General features: G+C 39.9%; 1 protein-coding gene and 1 non-coding gene across 4 annotated transcripts in view; one reads left to right on the top strand and one right to left on the bottom strand.

Moving 5' to 3' along the window:
* PIP5K1B (phosphatidylinositol-4-phosphate 5-kinase type 1 beta) overlaps positions 1-26,097 on the top strand; it is a 309,699-nt gene that overhangs the window by 212,203 nt on the left and 71,399 nt on the right. For all 3 annotated transcript variants that reach the window (XM_003911777.4, XM_009188894.4, XM_009188896.4), the window contains 5 exons: positions 2,797-3,008; positions 5,031-5,114; positions 5,233-5,281; positions 9,141-9,225; positions 21,539-21,694. In XM_003911777.4, the coding sequence (XP_003911826.1) occupies positions 2,797-3,008; positions 5,031-5,114; positions 5,233-5,281; positions 9,141-9,225; positions 21,539-21,694 (586 nt within the window). The remainder of the gene's footprint in view (positions 1-2,796; positions 3,009-5,030; positions 5,115-5,232; positions 5,282-9,140; positions 9,226-21,538; positions 21,695-26,097) is intronic.
* On the bottom strand, positions 22,536-22,642 carry LOC116270203. The gene has a single exon (XR_004178118.1). It is a non-coding gene; the product is annotated as a U6 spliceosomal RNA (small nuclear RNA).

The following is a 26,097-nucleotide window of genomic DNA, read 5'->3' as shown; positions in this document are numbered from 1 at the left end:
CAAATGGGTGCTTTGGGCTGCGCAGGGCACAAGACTGTGTTTTTGCCAATTGAAAATTCCTGTGTTGTCAGCCATCCAGGCCATACTCCTTGGTATCCACAAACCCAGAGCTTCTAAAGGAATTGGGATTTGCCAAAATGACACTGGTAAGCAGGCCAGCAATACAGTTCTATTTTTGTTGGCTAATTTAGTGACATTTGTTTTCAGAAGTGTAATTCTAGGAATGTTTACTTCAAGCTCACACCTGTTGTCTCTTGAGCGAGTGTGAGGGATAAGTTACCGTGAATTATAATCATAGTGATAAGAGCTAGCAATTAATTAAACACTTTATGCTGGGGACTTTTCTAAGCACTTGACTTGCATTGCCACATTTAACTTTTACAAGCACCCTATATGATAGGTAATATTGTCAGCATTTTACAGATGAAGAAACTGAGACACAAGGAGATGATGTGACCTGCCTAAGGTCATAGAGTCCATGCTCTTCATCGCCCATCCCCCATGTCCTTATCCAAGTCTCTCTGAGAAAAGAAGCACTAGCACTGATAAATATGAGTAGGGAAATTAGCATCTGCAGATGGTCATTCATTGTGAAGAGTTGTTGAAGCTGTCTGGGTGGGTACTGTTCCCAAGCCATCATTTCAGTATGATTGAGAATTAGAAAGGTTAAGGCCCTTCTACCACTTACTTCTGTCTGCCAAGAAAGCATCCAACATCTGTTAGTGTTTTCTTTTAAGAGTCTGGCCCTCAGTGCTCCTGATGTAAAACAGTCTTTCTCTCTCCCATGGTCTGTGCTACCGTATGGCGCGGTGAGGCACTGATACACCTCCATAGAGAACCAACCAAAGGGTCTGGTACTCAAGCATTGGATCGGTGGTAAGAAGCATTTCCCATCACCCCTCCCTTCCTCCTCCAATCTTGACATCACTCCTCCTTCGATTAGGAAGGCTGGTTCCACATTGTTATCAGGCCACTCTTAGATCACTTGGGTTAGAAAATCCCACAGCCAACACCTCTTATGTGATAAGATTCTACTCTCAGCTCCTGCCTGACTCCCTTCTGAACTTGACTTTTTGAGAGAAGCAGCGTGAACCCTCTGGAATAATTGATACTCATTTGCAGCGCACTCTCAGTTCTCATTGATGGCAAAGATGCCTGTAATGCAGAATAACCATATTTTTCGAAGGCCACATGCCATAGTTCACAAAGCCTTTTCTCAGGTGGCATCCATGAAGTGGCAGCCACAGGTAACTGAATCTTCAGGCCTGATCCCCTCTTTCCTATATCATAAATATCAAAAGGCAGTTGGGCTGAGCAAGAACAAGAAGCATAAGAAATTCTGGATTATTTTATCCCTAAACAATGATCTATAGGCTATGATCCTTCAAGGTGTTTCCTAACTAAAGTATAGGAACAGCTTCTCATGTTGGTTCAGAGACAGCTGTTCTGACAACCAGGGTTGTCTTACTTTTCTGCGCAGCTTTGTGTGAGAAATACCAGGTATTAAGAAGTCTGTTGTAGGGGAAAATCATACAAACTAGTAGAAAAAGAACTTTATCATAGAGGAAAACACCCCGTTTGCAGGCATTCTTCCTGAACACTGAAAAGGTCCTGAGTGTCAAAGCCCCACCTATACCCTGAAGCCATCTCAACAGACTCGGACCTAGACCTTGTCTCCTGTCATTTTCTTTTCAGAGCATTGCCATCTCTTTTGTCTGGCTGCATCCAACTATTTTTAATTCCCTTGCCTCCCTACTGTCTGCTGAGTGGATAATTAAACATGAAGTACTATGCTTTGTTGAGATTATATGTTTTTAAAGGACTTGCGACAGGAAACTGAACGGCACCTTCGAAAGACGCACTTTGAGGGCCGGGTGCGGTGGCTCACACCTGTAATCTCAGCACTTTGGGAGGCCGAGGCAGACAGATCACGGGGTCATGAGTTCAAGACCAGCCTGGCCAACATGGCGAAACCCTATCTCTACCAAAAATACAAAAAGTATCTGGGCACGGTGGCAGGCACCTGTAGTCCCAGCTACTCGGGAGGCTGAGGCAGGAGAATCGTTTAAACCCAGGAGGCGAAGGTTGCAGTGAGCAGTGCATTCCAGCCTGGGTGACAGGGCGAGACTCTGTCTCAAAAAAAAAAAAAAAAAGAAAAGAAAAGAAAAAGGTTTTGAGAAGAAAACCACTAACTTCCAACAAGTTTAAGATTATGAGAACAGAATTCAGACAAAGACACATTCTAGCTGTGTCTTCATGCTGAGAAAGATACAAGCTTGTAGAAACTATTGGTTGTTGGTTTCTCTGCTTTACTGCTTAAGAGTGTGGACCCTGGAGTTGACTGCTTGGGTCTCTGTCACTTATGTGCTGTGTGATATTGAGCAGATTACCTTGTCTCTCTGTGCCTCCAGTTTTTCATTTGTAAAACAGAGACAATAGTAGTACCTAGCTTATAGAGTTGTTGAGAAGATTGAATGCAAATGAGCTTTGTAACACTGACACGTGGAAAGCACTCAATCTGTGCTATTAGCGAAACTTTTATGGAGGGTTGAGAAAACATGTGCTTGTTTCAGATTTGCATAAAATTCCCATCTTGGAGCCATTATGATAATCCTTCCTGCATGTGGCCTAATAATAACCTCAAGTGATTTTATTTTGATTCTTCATCTCTCAGCCACCCCCCTGGGAGGAATAACAGGAGCTGTGTGTCTGTATATCTAGAGCTCTCTGATAATGAGTAGATGAGACGAACAGACCTTTGGGTTGACTGGCTTCCTGGTTCTTTTTCTCATTCAGGTGCTGGAAAGTTTCAAGATCATGGACTATAGCCTTCTGTTGGGAATTCATTTCCTGGACCATTCCCTCAAAGAGAAAGAGGAGGAGACCTCACAAAATGTGCCTGATGCTAAGCGGCCTGGGATGCAGAAGGTTCTCTACTCAACAGCCATGGAATCTATCCAGGGTCCAGGGAAATCTGGAGATGGGATAATCACAGAGAACCCAGACACGTAAGTACAGCCACACACCCTCCCACCCTCTTGATTGTGGTAGCCCACGTCACTGGGTAATTATAGACAGTCACATTCACCTTAGGGTGGGACTCCAGGAACTAATTTCTACTTGGTGCTAAAATGGGTTAAACTGGTCTCCATTTCTATTCATTTAAAGATAACTAGATGAGTGGCATTTCCTCCAGTTATTACTCCTTCACCCACTTGGTTTCTTTTTTCAAATGGCTCCATTTTTTTTTTAAACAATGGCTGAAAATGTTTTTGTCCCCATTAACTACATATTCAAAACATTCACCGCAAGAGGAAAGAATAAACTTTGAATTTGAATAAACATGTTTTATTATTTATTTTTTATTTTTTTGAGACAGAGTCTCCCTGTGTCACCCAGGCTGGGGGGCAGTGGTGCCATCTCAGTCCACTGCAACCTCCACCTCCCAGGTTCAAGCGATTCTCCTGCCTCAGCCTCCAAAGTAACTGGAATTACAAACATGCACCACTACATCTGGCTAATTTTTGTATTTTTAGTAGAGATGGAGTTTCACCATGTTGCCCAGGCTGGTCTCACACTCTTGGCCTCATGTGATCCACCTGCCTTGGCTTCCCAAAGTTCTGCGATTATAGGTATGAGCCACTGAGCCCAGCCTGAATAAAGATGTTTTAAGCAAATACACAATGAGAATGATGTTTGCAATTCAGAAGCTTTTTATCTGCCTAAGGGGATTCTGTTGTTCTAGTCTTGTACCCTGGCAGATGTGGTCTCTCACCTCAGCCAGATGTGATAGTAACTACAGGATTAATTTGCATGTATAAAGTACATATTGACTAACAGAAACAATTGCAACCAAAGTAAGTTATTGAAATGGTAGACTGCATCAGGTATGCGTACTAGCTGAGCAAGGAGACTGGAAGAAAGAAATCATTTTCCACAGCCATAAATGCCTGCCTTCTAGAATTCTCCAACAGTGACTAAACCATGGGCATATTTCACTTTTGTAAAGAAAATTAACACATATTAAATCTTTTTTGAAAAGTTATTTCTTGCAAATCAATCTAAATGTCCAATAATCAGTTAAATTATCCTGTATCAGTGAAATACAATAAGGCTATTAAAAACCACATTAGCATTGAATATAAGGAAATGTTTATCATTTAGCAAGTAAAAAATGTAATAAATAATACCCCTTCTCGACTAATACACACACACACATACATATATACTAGAAAAGTGTACCAGATGTTAATAGTAGTTATCTTTGCATCCTAGGAATAACTGTTTAATTATATTTTTCCTTTGTGTTTGTCTGTATTTTTTTTTTTTTTTTTTTGAGACGGAGTCTCGCTCTGTCACCCAGGCTGAAGTGCAGTGGCCGGATCTCAGCTCACTGCAAGCTCCGCCTCCCGGGTTCACACCATTCTCCTGCCTCAGCCTCCCGAGTAGCTGGGACTACAGGCGCCTGCCACCTCGCCCGGCTAAGTTTTTGTATTTTTAGTAGAGACGGGGTTTCACTGTGTTAGCCAGGATGGTCTCGATCTCCTGACCTCGTGATCCGCCCGTCTCGGCCTCCCAAAGTGCTGGGATTACAGGCTTGAGCCACCGCACCCGGCCTCTGTATTTTATTTTTAAAAGTAAACATACATTACTCTTTTGATCAGAAAAAAAGGTATTGCATTTTTGAAAAGGAATATTTTATAATGGTCTAAAAATTCTTGCTCATAGTTTAAAGTAGGAACAAGTTTTAAATTGAATTCTTCCCATCCATCTCTTCAGAGTTAGCAGTTATCATATTATTCTCCTTTGTAGGGAAGTATTAATACATCATTCTGGATTCCCAGGATGACCTTAACTGATGCCCAAAAAACAAAAAGAAAAGAACAAACAAAAAAAAGATAAGTGGGAGATAGCCCAGAATTCTTAAAAACGGTCTATTTTTATTTTCAGTCTATTTATTAGAAATGATTTTTTAACTTTCTATTCTTATAATATGTAATCAGATATTTTCTCTTTTGCTCTATCAACAGAATGGGAGGCATTCCAGCTAAAAGCCATAGGGGAGAAAAGCTGCTTTTATTTATGGGCATTATTGACATTCTACAATCGTATAGGTAAGAAGTTTGAGGAGTGGTCTTTTATTATTTCAAAATCAATCTACAAAAGCTTCTGAAAAATCACCAAATGAGAGTGATTTTACATTCTCTTTTTAATTTTTCCATGGATGTTTAGGTTAATGAAGAAGTTAGAACATTCCTGGAAAGCTCTTGTTTATGATGGGGTAAGTGACTTATTTTCCTTATTACACTGTATATATTTCTGCTTTCTCAGAGACTTCAGAGTATGTGCAGAAAACTGTGTTGCTACACTCTAAGAGGAAATGAAACAACGGTCTTTATAAACTCAGAATCTTAGGCTAGTAGATCAGTTCAAATTTGAGAATAAAGACAACATAAATTTGAATAACTATTCAAATATATGACATCCAGCCTAGCGGCCAGAAAAACAAAATGATATCTGTGTCTGTGTGAAATCCAAAGGACCTAACTTTGAGAGGGTCTTTTTCTGTAGGGATGATCAGGAGGGCAGTTGAAATGAAGTTCTCACACAACCAAGCTACAGTAAGTGTGAGCCCTGACTCTGATGGTGGACAGCCTGGATTTGAACTCTGCATTCACTGCTGAACTAGCCATGTGACCAGGCACAGTGCTGGTTATGTGGCCACTTACCCTTGTTTATCACCTATACCAGAGGGATAGTAATGACACCTGCCTGGTGTGAGCATGGGACAAAATAATGCATTTCAGTGTTCAACACAATGCCTAACAAATACAGACACAGAAAGTGAAAACTTTTTAATTGGTATGTATTTCTGCATCAACATTTATACATGCTAGCTGCCTGAGGATGTCTTTTTTATTATTATTATTATTTTTTTTTTTTTTTTTGAGATAGAGTCTTGCTCTGTCACCCAGGCTGGAGTGCAGTGGTGCGATCTCGGCTTGCTGCAACCTCCACCTCCCGGGGTCAAGCAATTCTCCTGCCTCAGCCTCCCGAGTAGCTGGGTCTACAGGCGTGTGCCACCACGCCTGGCTAATTTTTGTATTTTTAGTAGAGACAGGGTTTCACCATGTTGACCAGGCTGGTCTTGGACTCTTGACCTCAGGTGATCCACCTGCCTTGGCCTCCCAAAGTGCAGGGATTGCAGGTGTAAGCTGAGAATGTCTTAATTGATGTAACTGAAGAAAAACATCAGTTATCAAAGAGCAGTTTCTCCCATCTTTCTCTCTCCTTCTTTCTCACATTCTGTCTCTGTCTCTCTGTCTCTCTCTGTCTCTCTCTCTCTCTCTCTCTCTCTCTCTGTCACACACACACACACACACACACAGTTCCATCTAGATATGAGATTTCTACTTCCTGCTACTAACAACATTTATTGGCCTAAGTTAATAACTTGAAGTAGCAATTCCAAAGAATATTTTTGTCAAGGATTTGGTCACACATTTCCTCTTAAGATGTTAGCAGATACTTTCTTTTGAAAGAGAATAAATTATAGATGATATTCTTCTTCTTTTTTGGAAAGGAACACATAATTTCTCAGTTCTGTGGAAGACTGTTAATAACCTTTCAGCATGAAAGATCTACATTTTGTCCACCGGCTAAGGACTGACTTCAGTCAGAATGCACTTTTAAACAGCAGGTTCACACATTTATTTCCAAGAATTAACCTCTAAGCTGGGTGTAGGGGCATGTGCTGGTAGTCCTGGCTACTCAAGAGACTGGGGAAGGATGATCGCTTGAGCCCAGGAGTTCAAGTCCAGTCTTGAATATAGCGAGACCCTGTCTCTAAAAGAAAAATTTTAATTAAAAAAACAGAATTAACCTCAATCTTACTCAAATCAAAAATTCCTCCTATGAAAGATGGTCATTATGGTAGGTTAATTTTATGTTTCCTTCAAGCTGAGAAAGGAAGGGACTGCATACATTGTACCTTGAACATTGAAGGGGAGAGAGTGAATACCCTCATTCCATTCCCCTTCTGTTTTCTGAGACCGTTTCAGTTTCCTGTTACCAGATGGATATGAATCGTCTAGTCTTGTACTGACCAGGTGCTTCTAAGCTTCCCCTACCTTTGTCTATTTAAAACCCAACACATTGCAGGGAGACCAAGGCGGACGGATCACTTGAGGTCAGGAGTTCGAGACCAGCCTGGCCAACATGACGAAACCCCGTCTCTACTAAAAATACAAAAATTAGCCGGGCGTGGTGGCACATGCCTATAATCCCAGCTACTCAGGAGGCTGAGGCAGGAGAATCGCTTGAACCCAGGAGGCAGATGTTGCAATGAGCCAAGATTGTGCTACTGCACTCCAGCCTGGGCGACAGAGCAAGACTACATCGCTAAATAAATAAATAAATAAATAAATAAACCTATCATTTGTTTTTCTTTTTTTTTTTTTTTGAGACGGAGTCTCGCGCTGTGTCACCCAGGCTGGAGTGCAGTGGCGCGATCTCGGCTCACTGCAAGCTCCGCCTCCCAGGTTCACGCCATTCTCCTGCCTCAGCCTCCGAGTAGCTGGGACTACAGGCGCCCGCCACCACGCCCGGCTAGTTTTTTGTATTTTTAGTAGAGACGGGGTTTCACCATGTTAGCCAGGATGGTCTCGATCTCCTGACCTCATGATCCACCCGCCTCGGCCTCCCAAAGTGCTGGGATTACAGGCTTGAGCCACCGCGCCCGGCCTGTTTTTCATTTTTTTAAATGAAAATTTCTGTGCCGTATATATCACGAACTTATTTTTGTTTCTTTTCAAACATGGCTCTTACTTAAACAGTGTTTATTCATTCCAAAGGGAACAACAATGTAACTTCTCTTTATAGGCAAGGGCTGAACCTTGATCCTCTATGGATACCCCTTAGGCTCTTGCCTTCTACTGATATTTCTAAATTACTGCCTTGTTGGAAGAATGTGTCCACTTCAGGCCAGAAAGAGTACATTTTAAAAGATGTAGCAGGGCCAGACGCAGTGGCTCACGCCTGTAATCTCAGCATTTTGGGAGGCCGAGGAGGGCAGATCACTTGAGGTCAGGAGTTTGAGACCAGCCTGGCCAACATGGTCAAAACCTCTCTACTAAAAATACAAAAACTAGCCGGGTGCGGTGGTGGATGCCTGTAATCCCAGCTACTCATGATGCTGACACAAGAGAATCACTTGAACCCGGGAGGCAGGAGGTTGCAGTGAACTGAGATCCGCCACTGCACTCCAGCCTGGCGACAGAGCAAGACTGTCTCAAAAAAAAAAAGAAAAGAAATTTCTCTATTGGAGTCCATAAACCTGAATTCAAAATGAAGCATTATAGAAGCAAATTTACTATGTCTGCAAGTGTATAGCTTAGATACATGATTTGGATAAATGATTACTAAATAAACATAGAAAATTAGCTCCTGCATCCATCCCCTTTCCCTTCATCCACCCCCTTTCCTGAATTTGTAATCAAATGACCCTTCAGCCCTAAAGACTCCTGCCAAGCACGAGAGAAGAATGGAGTTAACAGTTTAATTCAATTCAACTCTACGCAATCAGCAGATAATTCAGGGCAAAGGAGTCATCTGTTAGCCTTGTCTCCTAGGAATCCTCCTAGCATCTCCTCACCTTGTTATTGGGAGATGAGACTAGAACTATTTTTTAGCTTAAACGTCAATGTCACTCTTACATTAGGATAGTTTTGTTTATGTCCCCTATTTTTGTTCATGATTAAGGGAGTTACCCTTCATTCCAGATGACACTTGATGCACTGATTGCCTGTATGTAAAAAAAGAAATTAAAAACTCCTCCCGGGACACAATGTTGTGAATGAGGACAGCTGTTTTGACTGATGTAGCACAGTTTTTTTGCTGACTCTCCCCTGCTCGGTTTGATCTTGAGTGTCTAGAATCTTTGTTCCGATTGAGTCTATGCCCTCCTCCCTCAGCCCCAGACTCCTGGGCTCCGCGGGACACAGGGCATTCCTGTTCGCTATCTCTGGGCCACCTTTGGTTAAGAATGTTGGCTAACAGAGAACCAACTGCATAGATCTCTCTTCTGACTTGAGATGAGCACTAAGAGGTGACCCTGTGATCCTGTTTGTTTGTCTTTTCAGGACACCGTTTCCGTTCATAGACCAAGCTTTTATGCAGACAGATTTCTAAAGTTCATGAATTCCAGAGTTTTCAAGAAAATTCAAGGTAAGATTCTTTTTTTTTTTTTTTTTTTTGAGACTGAGTCTCGCTCTGTCGCCCAGGCTGGAGTGCTGTGGCCGGATCTCGGCTCACTGCAAGCTCCGCCTCCCGGGTTCCCGCCATTCTCCTGCCTCAGCCTCCCGAGTAGCTGGGACTACAGGCGCCCGCCACCTCGCCCGGCTAGTTTTTTGTATTTTTTAGTAGAGACGGAGTTTCACCGTGTTAGCCAGGATGGTCTCGATCTCCTGACCTCGTGATCCGCCCGTCTCGGCCTCCCAAAGTGCTGGGATTACAGGCTTGAGCCACCGCGCCCGGCCTAAGATTCTTATGAAATTTTTTTTTTTTTACTTTTAGCAGCTAATTTCATTATGTATCTTTGCAAAATCTTTATTGGAAGAACTAACGCATTTCTCTCCCTGCAGCAGTTATCACTTAGTAATTATGGTTAAGTAACCCAGTCTGGTGTTTATTGATGTCCTAATCATTAGAGTCCTGTTTAGTGGTGAAAAAATTTAGAAGCTATCTAAATGTCCAACCATATAATATATTGGTTGAATATGTTATGATACAGTCAAATAATGGAATAGTATGCAACCAATAAAAAAAGATGTGTTAGCAGCACATTTAGTTTGTTAAATATAGATGTATTCACCTTATATGTAGTTATCAGTGTGTATACCTTAAATGCACAGCAGAATTCTAATGGAATATACAAAACAGCAGTTATTCTTATGGGACATTCTCCAGGATAGATCATATGTTAGGCCACAAAACAAGTCTCAATAAATTTTAAATGATTGAAATCATACAGCCGGGCGCGGTGGCTCAAGCCTGTAATCCCAGCACTTTGGGAGGCCGAGACGGGCGGATCACGAGGTCAGGAGATCGAGACCATCCTGGCTAACACAGTGAAACCCCGTCTCTACTAAAAATACAAAAACTTAGCCGGGCGAGGTGGCGGGCGCCTGTAGTCCCAGCTACTCGGGAGGCTGAGGCAGGAGAATGGCGTAAACCCGGGAGGCGGAGCTTGCAGTGAGCTGAGATCCGGCCACTGCACTCCAGCCTGGGTGACAGAGCGAGACTCAGTCTCAAAAAAAAAAAAAAAAAAAAAAAAAAGAAATCATACAAAGTATATTTTCTGATCACAATGGAATGAATCAATAAACAGTGAAAACTGAAAACTTGACAAGTATTTGAAAATTAAACTACACACTCTTAAACTACCAATGAGTTAAAGAAGAAATTACAAGGAAATTAGAAAAACCTCAGAGATGAATGAAAATGAAAACAAACCTACCAAAAATTTATGGGATGCTGTGAAGGCATTGCTCAGAGGAAAATTTATAGCTGTAAACTCTTACCTTAAAAAAAAAAAAAGGGAGGCCAGGCGCGGTAATCCTAGCACTTTGGGAGGCTGAGGTGGGCAGATTACTTGAGGTCAGGGGTTCAAGACCAACCTGGCCAACATGGCGAAACACCGTCTCTACTAAAAATACAAAAATTAGCCAGGTGTGGTGGCGTGCACCTGTAATCCTAACTACTTAGGAAGGTGAGGCAAGAGACTTGCTTGAACCCAGGAGGCAGAGGTTGCAGTGAGCCAAGATCATGCCACTCTATTCCAGCCTGGGCACCAGAGTGAGACTGCATATCAAAAAAAAAAAAAAGAAAGAAAGAAAAGAAAAATATCAAATCAATACCCTAACTTTAAACCTTGAGTAACTAGAAACAGAAGAGGAAACTAAACCCAATGCTAATAATGCTTATTCCAGATCAAGGGAGTATGTGGGCTTTTATTTTCCTTTATATTGATATTTATTAAATTTTCTACAATTAATATGTCGTATCTGTGGGAAGTTTTTAAGACATGTGAAAGGAGAAAATAACCCTATATATAGTAGTTTTATCATTTTGCTATTCTGTGATCCAATTTCATAGACTAAAACATGATAATTTAGCCACACACAACTGAAAAAATAGAATGTTCATGTTTTATATTTAAATAAGACGAATTTTCCTGGTAATATTTATTGGAGATTTTTTAATTAATGAAAGTCAAATACTTGCAATGTAAAAATTTTGGAAAATACAAGAAGATGAAAAAAAATGAAAATTCTTGAAATGCCACAACCCAGAGATATCCACTGTTTTTTTGATGTACTTTCTACCAATCTTTATTTCTATGCTTTGTGTATTTACATTAAAATGATAGCATAATGATACACAATTTTAGGTATGGTACTCTTTTTTCACATAGCATTATAACACGTATAGTTTATAATGTTATATTTTCCATATCATTGTATATTCTACAGGGCACCATTTGAAATTGCAACACATTGAAATTATATGAGTGTGATATAATCTATTTTTTTTTTGCCAGAATCTATTTAATCATTCTTTCAGTATTGGGCATTTACATTGTTTCTCCTTTTTCTATTTCTTACTAGTTTATGAACATAATTTCAGACAAATGTTGTGTCCAAATTTAGGATTATTTCTGTAGAATGGATTCCAAGAAAGGGGTACTAGAGTAATAAAATGCACGTAACTGCACAGAGAGATTGTGCCACAGAAGGCTCCCATGAGAGCCTGTGTTTTACCAGCCCTTAGCCAGCATTGTGGTTTTAAATTATGCCACACTGATAAGTAAAAAATGTTATCTGATTGATTTATTTTGCATTTCTTAAGTACTGGTAAGGTTCAACCCTTATTCATATTTATTAGCCATTTGTAGTTCCTTTGAGAATTGAGCTTTGTAACATTTGACCATTTATATTGGGTGTTTTTTTTTTCCAAATTAATAATATCAATTCCATGTGTTAAAGATATTAACCCCTTTTTTAACCTTATTTCACTCTAAGGGAAACTTTCTTCCACATTTGACTCTCCCAATGGTATCTTAAAATTGCTGTCAAATTGACATCACCATAAATTATTTGCCCAAGGTTTCTTTGGCCTAGAATAGACTATAAGATAGTGTTTATTGAGACTGCAAGCTTACATGAATACCAGCTTGTGGTTCCTTGTTTTGTTTTTTGTTTTTGTTTTTTTTTGAGACAGGGTCTCACTCTATCACCCAGGCCGGACTGCAGTGGTACGATTTTGGCTCACTGCGACCTCTGTCTCCCGGGTTCAAGCGATTCTTCTGCCACAGCCTCCCGAGTAGCTGGGATTACAAGCATGCACCACCACGCCCAGCTGGTTTTTGCTTTTAGTAAAGATGGGGTTTTGTCATGTTGGCCAGGCTGTCTTGAACTCCTAGCCTGAAGCGACCCACCCACCTCAGCCTCCCAAAGTACTGGGATTACAGGCTTAAGCCACTGCGCCCTGCTGTGGTTCCAATTTTTAAGAAAGATTTTTTCACCTTTCTTAGCCCTGTGCCAAGATTGGAAAAACATGGGTTTCACTGCAACCCCCGGTGCATTTTGGAGGATGCAGCCTTTTAATGTTCCAGCTTTGGTGAGCCTCCCTTAGGAGACTCCCCATCTTAGGAGGTTTTTCTTTCTTAGGGGCATATAAATTAATGGTACGATCAATGGCATCTTCAATTTCATAAAATATGGCATGTGTCACAGATTTTTCCAGTTTGGAGAATGTATCAGGTTTTTAATGGAACAAGTTTTTTAACTCATAGGTAATCAAATCTATTGACATTTTCCCATTTTGATTTTTGATTTTATTATCTATTTTTTAATAATAGCTTTATTGAGATAGAATTAAGATGTGTACGCTTCACCCTTTTAAAGCATACAGGCTTACGATTCTTGATTTATTCACAAAGTTATGCAATCATCACCGTTTTCTAATTTTTAAAATTAATTTATTTATTTATTTTGAGATGGAGTTTCACTCTGTTGCTCAGGTTGGAGTGCAGTGGCGCAATCTTGGCTAACTGCAACCTCTGCCTCCTGGGTTCAAGTGATTCTCCTTTCTTAGCCTCCCAAATAGCTGGGATTACAGGCGTGAGCCAGCACACCCAGCTAATTTTTGTATTTTTAGTAGAGATGGGGTTTCACCATGTTGGCCAGGCTGGTCTTGAACTGCTGACCTCAGGTAATCCACCCGCCTCAGCCTCCCAAAGTGCTTGGATTATAGGCATGAGCCACCATGCCTGGCGATTTTCTAATTTTAGAAAATTTTCATTACCCCAAAAAGAAACCACATACCCATTAGCAGTCACTCCCCATTCCGTCCTTTTCCCAGCCCCTGGCAACTACTGATTTACTTTCTGTCTCTATGATTTTGCCTATTCTGGCATTTCATATAAATCATATAATGTGAACTTTTCTGTTTGGCTTTTTGCACTTAACAGAATATTTTTGAGATTTATCTGTAGCATCGTAGCATGTATCAGTAATTATTCTTTTTATTGCAGAGTATTCCGTTATATTGATATACCATAGTTTGTTTATTCATCAGTTGATGGATATTTGGTATGTTTCCATTTTGGCTATTATGAATAATGCTGTTACGAACATTCATGGGCAAGGTTTTGTACGGGCATATATTCTCATTTCTTCTGAATATATACCTAGAAGTGGAATTGCTGGGTCAGATGGTAACTCTCTGATAACATTTTAAGGAACTGTCAACTCTTTTCCAAAGCAGCTGCATCATTTTACAATCCCACCAGCAATGTATACAGGTTCCAGTTTCTCTGCATCCTCACTGACATGTGTTATTGCCTGTCTTTTTTTCTTTTGGCCATCCTGGTAGGTATGAACTAGTATCTCACTGTGGTTTTGATTTACATTTCTCTAATGACTGATGATATTAAACACCTTGTATGTGCTTATTGGCAATTTATATCTTCTTTGGAGAAATGCTCACTCAAACCCTTTGTCCATTTTTAGTTGAGTTGTCTTTTTATTATTGAGTTGTAAGAGTTCTTTGTATATTCTGGAAACAAGTCCGTTTTCAGATATATGATTTGCAAACATTTTCTTCCATTCTGTGGGTTGTCTTTTTACTTTTTTGATAGTGTCTTTTGAAGCACAGAATTTTTTAATTTTGATGTCCAATTTTTTTCCTCTTGTCGCTGGTGCTTTTGGTGTGATCTAAGAAAGCATTGCCTAACCCAAGGTCATGAAGATTTACTCTCATGTTTTCTTTGAAGAGTGTTATAGTTTTAACTCTTACATTTAGGTTTGTGATTCATTCTGATTTAATTTTTTTGTATATGATAGGAGGTAGAATCTATCTTCATTCTTTTGCATGTGGATAGCCAGTTGTTTCCCCACCATTTGTTGAAAAGCCTATTCCTTCCCCCGGTTGAATTATCTTGGCACTCTTATTGAAAATCATCATGAGAAAACATAAACCAGACCAAAAAAAAAAAAAAAAAAAAGAAAAGGCAGTCGATTGACCACAAGTATACGGATTTACTTATTGACTCTCGCATCTGTTCTATTGATCAATATGCCTACCCTCATACCAATACCGTACTATCCTGATTACTTCTGGTTTGTATTGTTAAGTTTCATGATCAAGAAGTGTGAGTCCTTCAGCTACTCTTTTTCAGACTGTTTTGGCTATTCTGGGTCCTTGTATGTCCCTCTGAATTTTATAATGTTTGTTAATTTCTGGGGGGAAAAGCGTAGCTGGTAGTTTGATAAAGATTGTGTTAAATTTGGGGAGAGTTGTCATCTTATATCTTACATCCCATAAATGTGGGATTCTTTTTATTTAAGCCTTATGCTTACAAAGGACTTCACCATTGAAGAATCAGATACATGTTCACCCATATTTTTCTTTTACCTTTTATAGATTGTTTTTTATGTTTTTTTTTCTTTAATCTAGGTTGTGTTCATTTTGGTGTATGAAGTGAGGGAGATCTAACCTTGTTTTTTCCCAGGTAGTTAGCTGTTGTCCTAAATACCACTTATTCAATAAGATATTTCACTTCAAAGCACAGTCAAGTACTTTATCACTTTTGTTTATTGCGTAGATAGTAATGATAATGCTTATAGTACTGCTACAGTGGGAAAGGTGATTCCTATCTACTTTCCTTGCTTTATGTTTTCTAACATTTATCATGACCTATAATGACCTATACTTTAGGTCCTATGCTATAGGTTTTACTTGCTTAATGCCTATCTCCTTTATTTAAATGTAAACTAGCTGGGCGCGGTGGCTCATGCCTGTAATCCCAAGACTTTGGGAGGCCAAGGTGGGCAGATCACGAGGTCAGGAGTTCGAGACCAGCCTGACCAACATGGTGAAACCCCATCTCTACTAAAAATACAAAAATTAGCCAGGCGTGGTGATGGGTGCCTGTAATCCCAGCTACTGGGAAGGCTGAGGCAGGAGAATCACTTGAACCCGGGAGGCAAAGGTTGCAGAGAGCCGAGATTGCGCCACTACACTCCAACCTGGGTGACACAGCAAGACTTCGTCTCAAAAAAAAAAAAAAAAAATTGTAAGCCGACTGCTGTATCCCCAGAACTTAGTGAAGGGGTGTGGGTTTGGAGAGTGCACATATTGTTATTTTTATTTGTTGAATGGATGAAGATACCATGACATGTATACTGGGTCCGATCTTCTCCTTAAGGTCCAGGACAGATCCCCACTACAGGGTAATTTTAACCGTTCACTCCCTCTTCTGGCTCCACAGCTCATCCTTCCATCTGCTCATTCTCTTATATCATAGAAACAAGGCTCCTCAACACTCCATCTCTCTCCAGTTCCTGGTATATTTTTTCCTCCTTTACCATCACCCTATTGGAGATGAGAGTTGGATGCACTTGCTGTCTCACTTTTGTATCTCTTGTCACTATTCAGTGTTCTCCAGTGGCTTTTGATCCCACCACTCTCCCAAAATGTTCTTTTTGAGGTAATCAACAATCATTGCTTAAGCCATTGAACAACTTTCAGTCTTTTTTTTTTTTGAGGTGGAGTCTCTCTCTGTTGCCCAGGCTGGGGTGCAGTGGCACGATCTCAGCTCACTGCAACCTCTGCCGCCCAGGTTCAAGTGATTCTCCTGCCTCAGCCTCCTGAGTAGCTGGGACCACTGGCATGTGCCACTATGCCCAGCTGATTTTTGTATTTTAAGTTGAGACAGGGTTTTGCCATGTTGGCCAGGCTGGTCTCAACCTCCTGACCTCAAGTGATCCACCCACCTTGGCCTACCAAATTGCTGGGATTACAGGTGTGAGCCACCGCACCCAGCCACTTTCAGTCTTCTTAAAACTCTCCACCATTTGAGACCACTGATATCAGTTCTCTGTGAAATACTCTCTTCACTTGTCTTTCGTAACTCAGGACTTCCCTGGTTGCCTTCCAGCCTCTCTTCTCCTCCTTGGTATCCTTTGGAACCTTTTCATCCCTGCTTAGTCTTATTGTGGTTGTTCCTCAGGGTCCAGGCTCTGACTTGGTCTCTTCTTATACAACACTTTGGGTAATTCCCCATTCTCCCAAGGGTTCAGTTACCATCTGTGTACTTGCAACTTACTCCCCACTCTTCTAGCAATTCCCCTTGCCTGTCCACTCCCCGAATTTAAGCATCCACTGGATTCCACAAGCTCAGCATGCCCAAAATTGAATTTAGCTGCTTACCACCCCAGAGTCTGCCTCTCTACCTGGGTCGACGTCCTATGGAAGGCCACCACAGTCTGCCCAGTTATCCAGCTAGAACGCTGGCATCATCCCTTGACCCCTTCCTTCTGCTTACCACCCACGTGCAGTCACTCGGCAACATCTATCAGTCCTCACTCTGCAGTATCAGGAGTGCAGCCCCTTCTCTCACAGTACCTCTCCTGATTCAGCCACTGTGTTTTTTTTTTTGTTTACAGGTATTATTATTATCTTTGCCTCCCATCATGTACCCATTCAATCCAATTTCCCCCCACACACTGCAGCTAGAGGAATCAGTTTAAAATATAAATCTGCTCTTGCTGATTTCTGTTAAAACCCTTCCATGCTAATAATCATAATGCTAAAGGAAATAAACATCCATGGATTCCCTGGTGCACAAAGTCCTTAACTTTTACTTTGCAGATTTCCTGGCACACAGTAGGCACTCAATCGTTATTTGATGAATAATGCAATGAATGAATGGAATTTTTATCTAACACCACCATTTCAAAGGGAAGTTAAATTATTAGAAAAGTAGACACTTTAAAACACAACTTTAAGATGTTTCGTCAACCATGGTTAATTCAAAGCCCTTCATGCCTAGAGGCATACTCCCCTCCCACCAAGAAAATAGTACCTGGTCTTCAAGTTTCTTTTATGAAGTCAGTGTTTTTTAACCTTTTTAAATCCCTACATCCCACCCACAAGTGAGTCATTCTGCCAGTGTAATAATGTCTACAAAATCCTATAATATTTCCTGGAAATACTAGTCACCATTATGTTGAAACTTCACTGAAATTCTCCATACGGATAATTCGTCTAAAGTACTAAAGCTTAGTTTCCTGCATAGAATATAAGAGTTAAATTAATTTGTTAAAGAAAATAAACTGTTCTAAGATTTCAGAACAATAATGCATTCATGCAACAAACACTCATGCACCTATTATGTATCTAGCACCACACAAAGCACTGATGATATAGAAAGCTTTTTAAATATTGATTAGTTCCTCCTTCAATAATTTAATAGTCTGTTTTGAGCCAGAGATTGAAACATGTGACAGATCTATAATGAAACAGTTGCTAATATTTCCGAATATGCTACTATGGGTACATGGAGAGAAGAGAAAAAAAAGACCAATTCTTCCAAAAGAGAGCTCACAGATAAAAAGATATTTCAACTAAATCCTGAAAATGTAACCCAGAGTTCATTAAGAAGAGAGACAGGAAGGGCATCTCAAGGAGAAAGAACAGCATGTGCAAAGGCCTAAGGGCAGAATGAATATGGTAGGTTCCAATATGGCAGAAGGGTGAGCTGAAAAGTGAATGTAGAGGTAGTCGAGTGGCAGAATGCAAGGCTGGAAATGGGCACAGGATACCTACTGCCAGCCATGGTTGAGCCAAAGACAAATTCACGCGTTTCTGTCACACAAAAGGAAGCAACCAGCCACCCAAACCAGCTCTCAAGGTTACCCAATCAAAAGAGATCCTGAGAACTGAATTTCTGCAAAATCCAAGCTCTTGTCTGCTGAGTGAGATCATTCCTTAAAGGAAGAAACTCACCACTTGAGACAAAAGTGAACTCTTTGTTGTGGTGCTATGTGGTCTTGGCAGAGGTTTGTTTTCCGGTCTTCTCTGCTCCTCATTATATGTGATGCTGATAAAGAACAAAGAGTTACTTCTTTTTCCAGGCTTTTGGCCCTCACTCCATGAATGCCGTGAGTATAGGTCTCCTGAGTATCTTTTCCTCATTACACGGCTCTCACCCTGATCACATTTCCTTGGTACTGCCAAAAACCTTTTGATCATAGCTGTTTCTTCGTTTAGAGAAATAACACTGACCTAAGAACTATGATGTAGAAAAGCAGTTTTCAAACCTTTTGGTCTCAGGGCCACCTTACACCCTTAAAAATTATGAGGATACCAAAGAGCTTTTATGTGGGTGATAGCCTATATTTCACATATTAGAAATTAAAATTGAGAAAAGTTTAAAATATTTATTAATTCTTACCAGTTAAGAAAAAAATTGCATGTTAACATCAATTCTTAACATAAATAATTACAAAAAATAATTATATTTTCTACAAATAATTTAGTGAGAAAAGTGGAATTGTTTTACCTTTTTTTTTTTTAATCCTTAATGTCTGGCTTAATAGAAGATAAGCTGGAGTCGCACATCTGCTTCTGAATGCAATATGTGGTGACATCACAGTCATGTAACATTTAGAAAACTCTACACATGTGAGAGAATGAAAGTGAAAAAGGCAAATAATGTCTTATGATGATGATGAAAATAATTTTAACATCATAGATCTTCTGAAAGGGTCTCTGAGACTCCCTAGTGGTTTCCAACCCACATCTGAGATCCTCTGATTTAGAAGATTTAAAATACAGCCAGGCACAGTGGCTCATGCATGTAATCCTAGCACTTTGGGAGGCCAAGGCAGGCAGATCACCTGAGGTCGTGAGTTCAAGACCAGCCTGACCAACATGGAGAAACCCCGTCTCTACTAAAAATACAAAATTAGCCGGGCGTGATGGTGCATGCCTGTAATCCCAGCTACTCGGGAGGCTGAGGCAGGAGAATCGTTTGAACCCGGGAGGTGGAGGTTGCGGTGAGCCGAGATTGCACCATTGCACTCCAGTCTGGGCAACAAGAGCAAAACTCCGTCTCAAAAAAAAAAAAAAAAAAAAGTTGTTTTAAAATACTATATTGAAAGACAGGAGTTTATTAAAGGTCTATAAAAGTTAGCAGAGATGATAGGTTGATGAGTGCAGCAAGCCACCATGGCACATGTATACCTATGTAACAAACCTGCACATTCAGCACATGTACCCTAGAACTTAAAGAAAAATAAAGTAAAATAAAATAAATAAAAGTTAGCAGATAGAATGTTAAGGCAGAGGCCAGTGTGATAATAATAGCTTCTTGTAAAACAAGTGTGACCACTATTTGAGAGAGTGGAGAATTAAGGTAAACATGACTTATTTTTTAAATATTCAAAAATTTCTTCCCCTCAAAGAAAAACAAATTCAAGGTTTATCTTTTTTTCCCCTCAGTTTAACCAGAAAACAGAATACTAAAGAGCTAGAAAATGAACCACCTAGAAAGCAACTTAAGAAGAAAAGAAAGACACCTGAGGTTCATGCTTGCTAGTTCTGTGACCTTGGGCAAGCCACAATCTTTCCATTCTCAGTTTCTGGACCTAAAAAAAGGCCTTCCTCTTCCTCATACATGTGGATGATTTGAGATACGCAATGTGAATGTTGGCTTCCAGACTCTAATGCCCTCCACAAATGTTATTTATTAGGATGATGATATTATTATGATTCTAAGACTGCTCGAGGGACAAATAAACCTTCCCTTCTCTTTAAGTGGAGAGATTGCCCTCCATTCTTCCCTCATTTGTGTGTCCCAAAGTCCTTCTCCAATTAAGTTCTTGCAAGCAGGCTCTGGGAAGGCCCCAGATGAGCTGTGTAATCTAAGCTTTGAGATTCCCAAGGCTCAACAGAATTACTCTAATACATTTACTATCAGACTAGCCCTTATGCAAACCTCTAAAGGAAGAGAAACACTGCCAAAAACATATTCAGGGAAAAGCATAAACAGGCCTCAACTTCCCTCTCCCCCTCCCTCCAAGGAAATTCTCTAGCAATATTAAGCCAAGAAGAATTACTGCAGCAAAGAGTGAATGTAAATAAGGATGGCCCAGCTGCCACTTAAGCAACTTCCATGGACGTGTCCTCCGTGAAGTCCCAGGCTTCAGCAAGCATGATTGATGGTGAAGTACATTTTCATTAGTTCAGGTTCCCAACACACTTCTGAAGTTGTAGACTGCTGTTTAGACAAAGATTGGAAGTGAATTACACGTCTGACATAAAACCATGACCTAGAAAAGACCTAAAGGGTAGGAAATGTCAGTGGAAAGTCACAGAAAGAAAAAAACAACCAGAAGTAACTTGGCTAAATTGGGCAACATGAGTATAAGATTAAACATTGGCATGTTTAGAAATCCCCAGTCCCAAGTTAATAAAACCAGGGTCGTGAGAATTCTCTATACTTTACCATCTGTGCTTATCAACTCACCCATCCTCCTTCCAGCACTAGAAAAACATTGTTTGGAGGGGGGAAAATGATTCTTCAGCAGTAAAACATTTGAATTTTACCTCAAGTAAGACTTCATTTCAAAATCTGGAGAGAATTTTTTTTTTTTTCTTTGAGACGGAGTCTTGCTCTGTCGCCCAGGCTGGAGTGCAGTGGCGCGATCTTGGCTTACTGCAAGCTCCGCCTCCCGGGTTCACGTCATTCTCCTGCCTCAGCCTCCCCAGTAGCTGGGAGTACAGGCACCCGCCACCACGCCCGCTAGTTCTTTTTTGTATTGTTAATAGAGACGGGGTTTCACCGTGTTAGCCAGGATGGTCTCTATCTCCTGACCTCGTGATCCGCCCGCCTCTGCCTCCCAAAGTGCTGGGATTACAGGCGTGAGCCACCGCTCCCGGCCGAGAGAAATTTTAACTCTTAATTTGCTCTAGGATATTCTGATTTAAGTCAAGTCATTTTGGACAAATAGCCAATTTGTCGTATTCATCAGATGAAACAATTTCATCTCCCTTTCCGTATGTATAAAATAAGTCTTCTACTCAAATGATAACTAAAATGTTAATAAATAATAAAATATTCACTTTTAAATAAAATATTAATGTGATTTTACAATAAATGTCTGTATTTGTCCTTTTCCTTTCTGTCTAGCTTTGAAGGCCTCACCTTCTAAGAAACGGTGCAATTCCATCGCCGCCTTAAAGGCGACTTCACAGGAGATCGTATCCTCAATTAGCCAGGAATGGAAGGATGAGAAGCGAGATTTGCTGACCGAAGGACAAAGTTTTAGCAGCCTTGATGAAGAAGGTAAAGATGCGTAACTTTTTTAAAAAGACAAAAGTTCTTGTGATTTATTTATACAAGTAAATTTGCAGAAGTAAAATTTAAAAATACCTGTTCTAAGAAATAAAATCTATTAAGTTTTTAAAGGATAGCTACAGTGGCCAGGCGTAGTGGCTCACGCCTGTAATCCCAGCACTTTGGGAGGCCGAGTCAGGCAGATCACTTGAGGTCAGGAGTGCGAAACCAGCCTGGCCAACGTGGCGAAACCCTGTCTCTACTAAAAATACAAAAAAATTAGCTAGGCATGGTAGCGGGCGCCTGTAATTCTAACTACTCAGGAAACTGAGGCATGAGAATCACCTGAACCCGGGAGGCGAAGGCTGCAGTGAACTGAGATTGCACCACTGCACTCCAGCCTGGGCGACAGAGCGAGACTCTGTCTCAAATAAATAAATAAATAAATAAATAAATAAATAAATAGGATAGCTACAGTAAGATGTGGTTCATGCAAGTTTTAACTACCACGTAAAAAAATACAATTTATGGTTTATGATAAAAATTAGACAATACTAATTCAAAAAGAAAAATGTCTACTTTCACTACATGATGGTAACAAATACTAATATTTTGTTGCTTTTACTTCTAGACCTTATTCTGTGCATGTACACATACACACATGCACAGGTACACGTGCACACACATACATGCAATGTAACAACAAGTTTTCTCTTCATTTAGGTTTCTTTAATGATTTTTTTTTTGGGTACCCACTGGTAATACTCGGGAGGTACTACATGTTTTTTACTTTGAAAGCTTCATAACCATGAGCAGGTACCAAGAGAAGGAAAGAAAAGAGGCAGAAAGGAAAAATATGGAATGTTTCATGAATTTGCATGTCATCCTTGCACAGGGGCCATACTAATCTTCTCTGTATCGTTCCAATTTTAGTATATGTGCTGCCAAAGTGAGTGCTTTAATGAATTTAAATAAAGTTTTATAATATTTTTCTTGTGTGGCTTGTACATATACCTTTTGTTAGATTTATTTCTTGGATAAATGCAGAGATATTGATATAGATTTTTTTCTGGATTTTTTAAAATAGTACGTTTTTTAAGAATTGAGTTTTCTGGCCACTTGTTGCTATTGTATGGACTTCACATCCTTTTTGTCTTTTTTTCTTTCTTAACTTGCTGGCTAGGACTTCTGGTACAATAATGAATAGAAACAGTGATTGTAAACAGCCTTGCCTTGTCCTGATTTTAAAGGGAATGCTTCTAATGTTTCACTATTGAAAAAGAAGTTTGCTGTATTTGATACCCATAATCAAGCCAAGGAAGTTCCTTTTTTTATTCCTACTTTGCTGAAAGTTTTTTTTTTTTTTTTTTTAATCAGGAATGAGTACTGAATTTTATCAAATACTTTTCTCTATCTGCCAAGTTAATCATTTATTTTTTCCCTTCTAATCAAATATGGGAGAATGACATTTTAGATTTTTCTATCAGTATATTCTTTGGAGAATCTCAGCATTTCCTGAAAATGTCTTTTACTTTCTACAGGAGTTAAGACCTCCTCTAGGGGTTTTCTTTTCCTCAGTGTCTTTAGGATGCAGTGTTATTTCTATTCCTTTTTCAGCAGCACTTATCCATACGTGCTATGTTTGGTTTCTTTCTTTCTCATCTTCCTATAAACCAACTTTTACCCGGAGTTAGTGATTTCGGCAAGAGAGTTACAGAGGTGCCCTTGATCCTCTCTGAACTGATGTCTCCAATTCCTGGTAGACAGTCACCCGTTTCTCCTAAGCTCCCTGGCACTGGCATCTCCCTCCCTAGCCTACCTGATTTTCTGATAGCACATGCAAAACCGCAGGTGTCTGTAGTCTGGGAAATAGGATAAACGTATTTTAAAATTATATTAGTTAAGCTTTCAAGTAGTATGCTCAATGTGACCTCTAAAGTTAAAGCGATGGATCCAGTTGTTAATTTGGGGGAAAAAAAAAAGGTAAATGTATAATAAATATACTACACAGCATCTAGAAAGGCTGGAAACATGGGAAGTAAGGCGTATATTGTATTTTTTTCAAATGAAGTATTTGACTCATTGCTTCAAATTTAGAGACACAACACCTTCAAAGGTCTCTGAAGGTCAAAGAAAATCCTATTGAGCATATTCTTTGAAAACGTAACATAATGTTATAAAATGAGTTTATCTTTGCTATCCTCTTCATGCACAATGTTTAGTCTCTAAATAATGCTCTGTACTTGGGGAACTTCCCCCTGCACCAAGTCATCACTGAATTTCCCTCTAGTTTTTAAGTTTGTTTTCTGCCATTCTCAGTATGTTCAGGTTATATTTTCTATTGCCATGTAACAAATTACCAGAAACTTAGCAGCTTAAAATAATACCCAGTTAGTAGCCAATGGTTCTGTAAGTCAGAAGACTGGGTACAACTCACACAGGTTCTCTGCTCAGAGTCTCAAAAGCTGAAATGAAGGTGTCAGCAAGACTGAGTTTTTTTGTTTTTTCTTTCTCTCAGAAATAAGCTTTTTATTTTATTTTTTTTATTATTATACTTTAAGTTCTGGGGTACATGTGTAGAATGTGCAGTTTTGTTACAGAGGTATACACGTGCCATGGTGCTTTGCTGCACCCACCAACCCGTCACCTACATTAGGTATTACTCCTAATGCTGTCCCTCCCCTTGCACCCCACCCCCTGACAGGCCCAGGTATGTGATGTTCCCCTCCCTATGTCCATGTGTTCTCATTGTTCAGCTCCCACTTATGAATGAGAACATGCAGTGTTTGGTTTTCTGTTCTTCTGATAGTTTGCTCAGAATGATCGTTTCCAGCTTCATCCATGTCCCTACAAAGGACGTGAGCTCATCCTTTTATATGGCTGCATAGTATTCCATGGTGTATATGTGCCACATTTTATTTATCCAGTCTATTATTGATGGACATTTGGGTTGATTCCAAGTCTTTGCTATTGTGAATAGTGTTGCAGTAAACATACATGAGCATGTGTCTTTATAGTAGAATGATTTATAATCCTTTCAGTATATACCCAGTAATAGGATTACTGGGCCAAATGGTATTTCTAGTTCTAGATCCTTGAGGAATCGCCACACTTCCACAATGGTTGAACTAGTTTACGCTCCCACCAACAGTGTAAAAGCATCCCTGTTTCTCCACATCCTCTCCAGCATCTGTTGTTTCCTGACTTTTTAATGATTACCATTCTAACTGGTGTGAGATGGTATCTCATTGTGGGTTTGATTTGCATTTCTCTAATGACTAGTGATGATGAGTATTTTTTCATATGTCTGTTGGCTGTGTAAATGTCTTCTTTTGAGAAGTGTCTGTTCATATTCTTTGCCCACTTTTTGATGGGTTTTTTTTTCTTGTAAATCATTTTAAGTTCTTTGTAGATTCTGGATATTAGCTCTTTGTCAGATGGATAGATTGCAAACATTTTCTCCCATTCTGTAGGTTGCCTATTCACTCTGATGATTGTTTCTTTTGCTGTGCAGAAGCTCTTTAGTTTAAATAGATTCCATTTGTCAATTTTGGCTTTTGCTGCCATTGCTTTTGGTGTTTTAGTCATGAAGTCTTTGCCCATGCCTATGTCCTGAATGGTATTGCCCAGGTTTTCTTCTAGGATTTTTATGGTCCTAGGTCTTACGTTTAAGTCTTTGATCAATCCATCTTGAGTTAATTTTCGTATAAGTTGTAAGGAAGGGGTCCAGTTTCAGTTTTCTGCATATGGCTAACCAGTTTTCCCAACACCATTTATTAAACAGGAAATCTTTTCTCCATTGCTTGTGTCAGGTTTGTCAAAGATCAGATGGTTGTAGACATGTGGTGTTGTTTCTGAGGCCTCTGTTCTGTTCCATTGGTCTATATATCTGTTTTGGTACCAGTACCATGCTGTTTTGGTTACTGTAGCCTTGTAGTATAGTTTGAAGTCAGGTAGTGTGACGCCTCCAGCTTTGTTCTTTTTGCCCAGGATTTTCTTGGCTATGTAGGCTCTTTTTTGGTTCCATATGAAGTTTAAAGTAGTTTTTTCCACTTCTGTGAAGAAAGTCAGTGGTAGCTTGATGGGCATAGCATTGAATCTATAAATTACTTTGGGCACTATGGCCATTTTCACAATATTGATTCTTCCTATCCATGAGCATGGAATGTTTTTCCATTTGTTTGTGTCCTCTTTTATTTCCTTGGGCAGTGGTTTGTCCTTCTCCTTGAAGAGGTCCTTCACATCCCTTGTAAGTTGGATTCCTAGGTATTTTATTCTGTTTGTAGCAATTGTGAATGGCAGTTCACTCATGATTTGGCTTTCTGTTTGTCTGTTATTGGTGTATAAGAATGCTTGTGATTTTTGCACATTGATTTTGTATCCTGAGACTTTGCTGAAGTTGCTTATCAGCT

This window comes from Papio anubis, chromosome 13 (genome assembly GCF_008728515.1).
Source record: "Papio anubis isolate 15944 chromosome 13, Panubis1.0, whole genome shotgun sequence".
Taxonomy (NCBI): Eukaryota; Metazoa; Chordata; class Mammalia; order Primates; family Cercopithecidae; genus Papio; species Papio anubis.
This window is presented reverse-complemented; position numbering and strand designations above follow the sequence as displayed.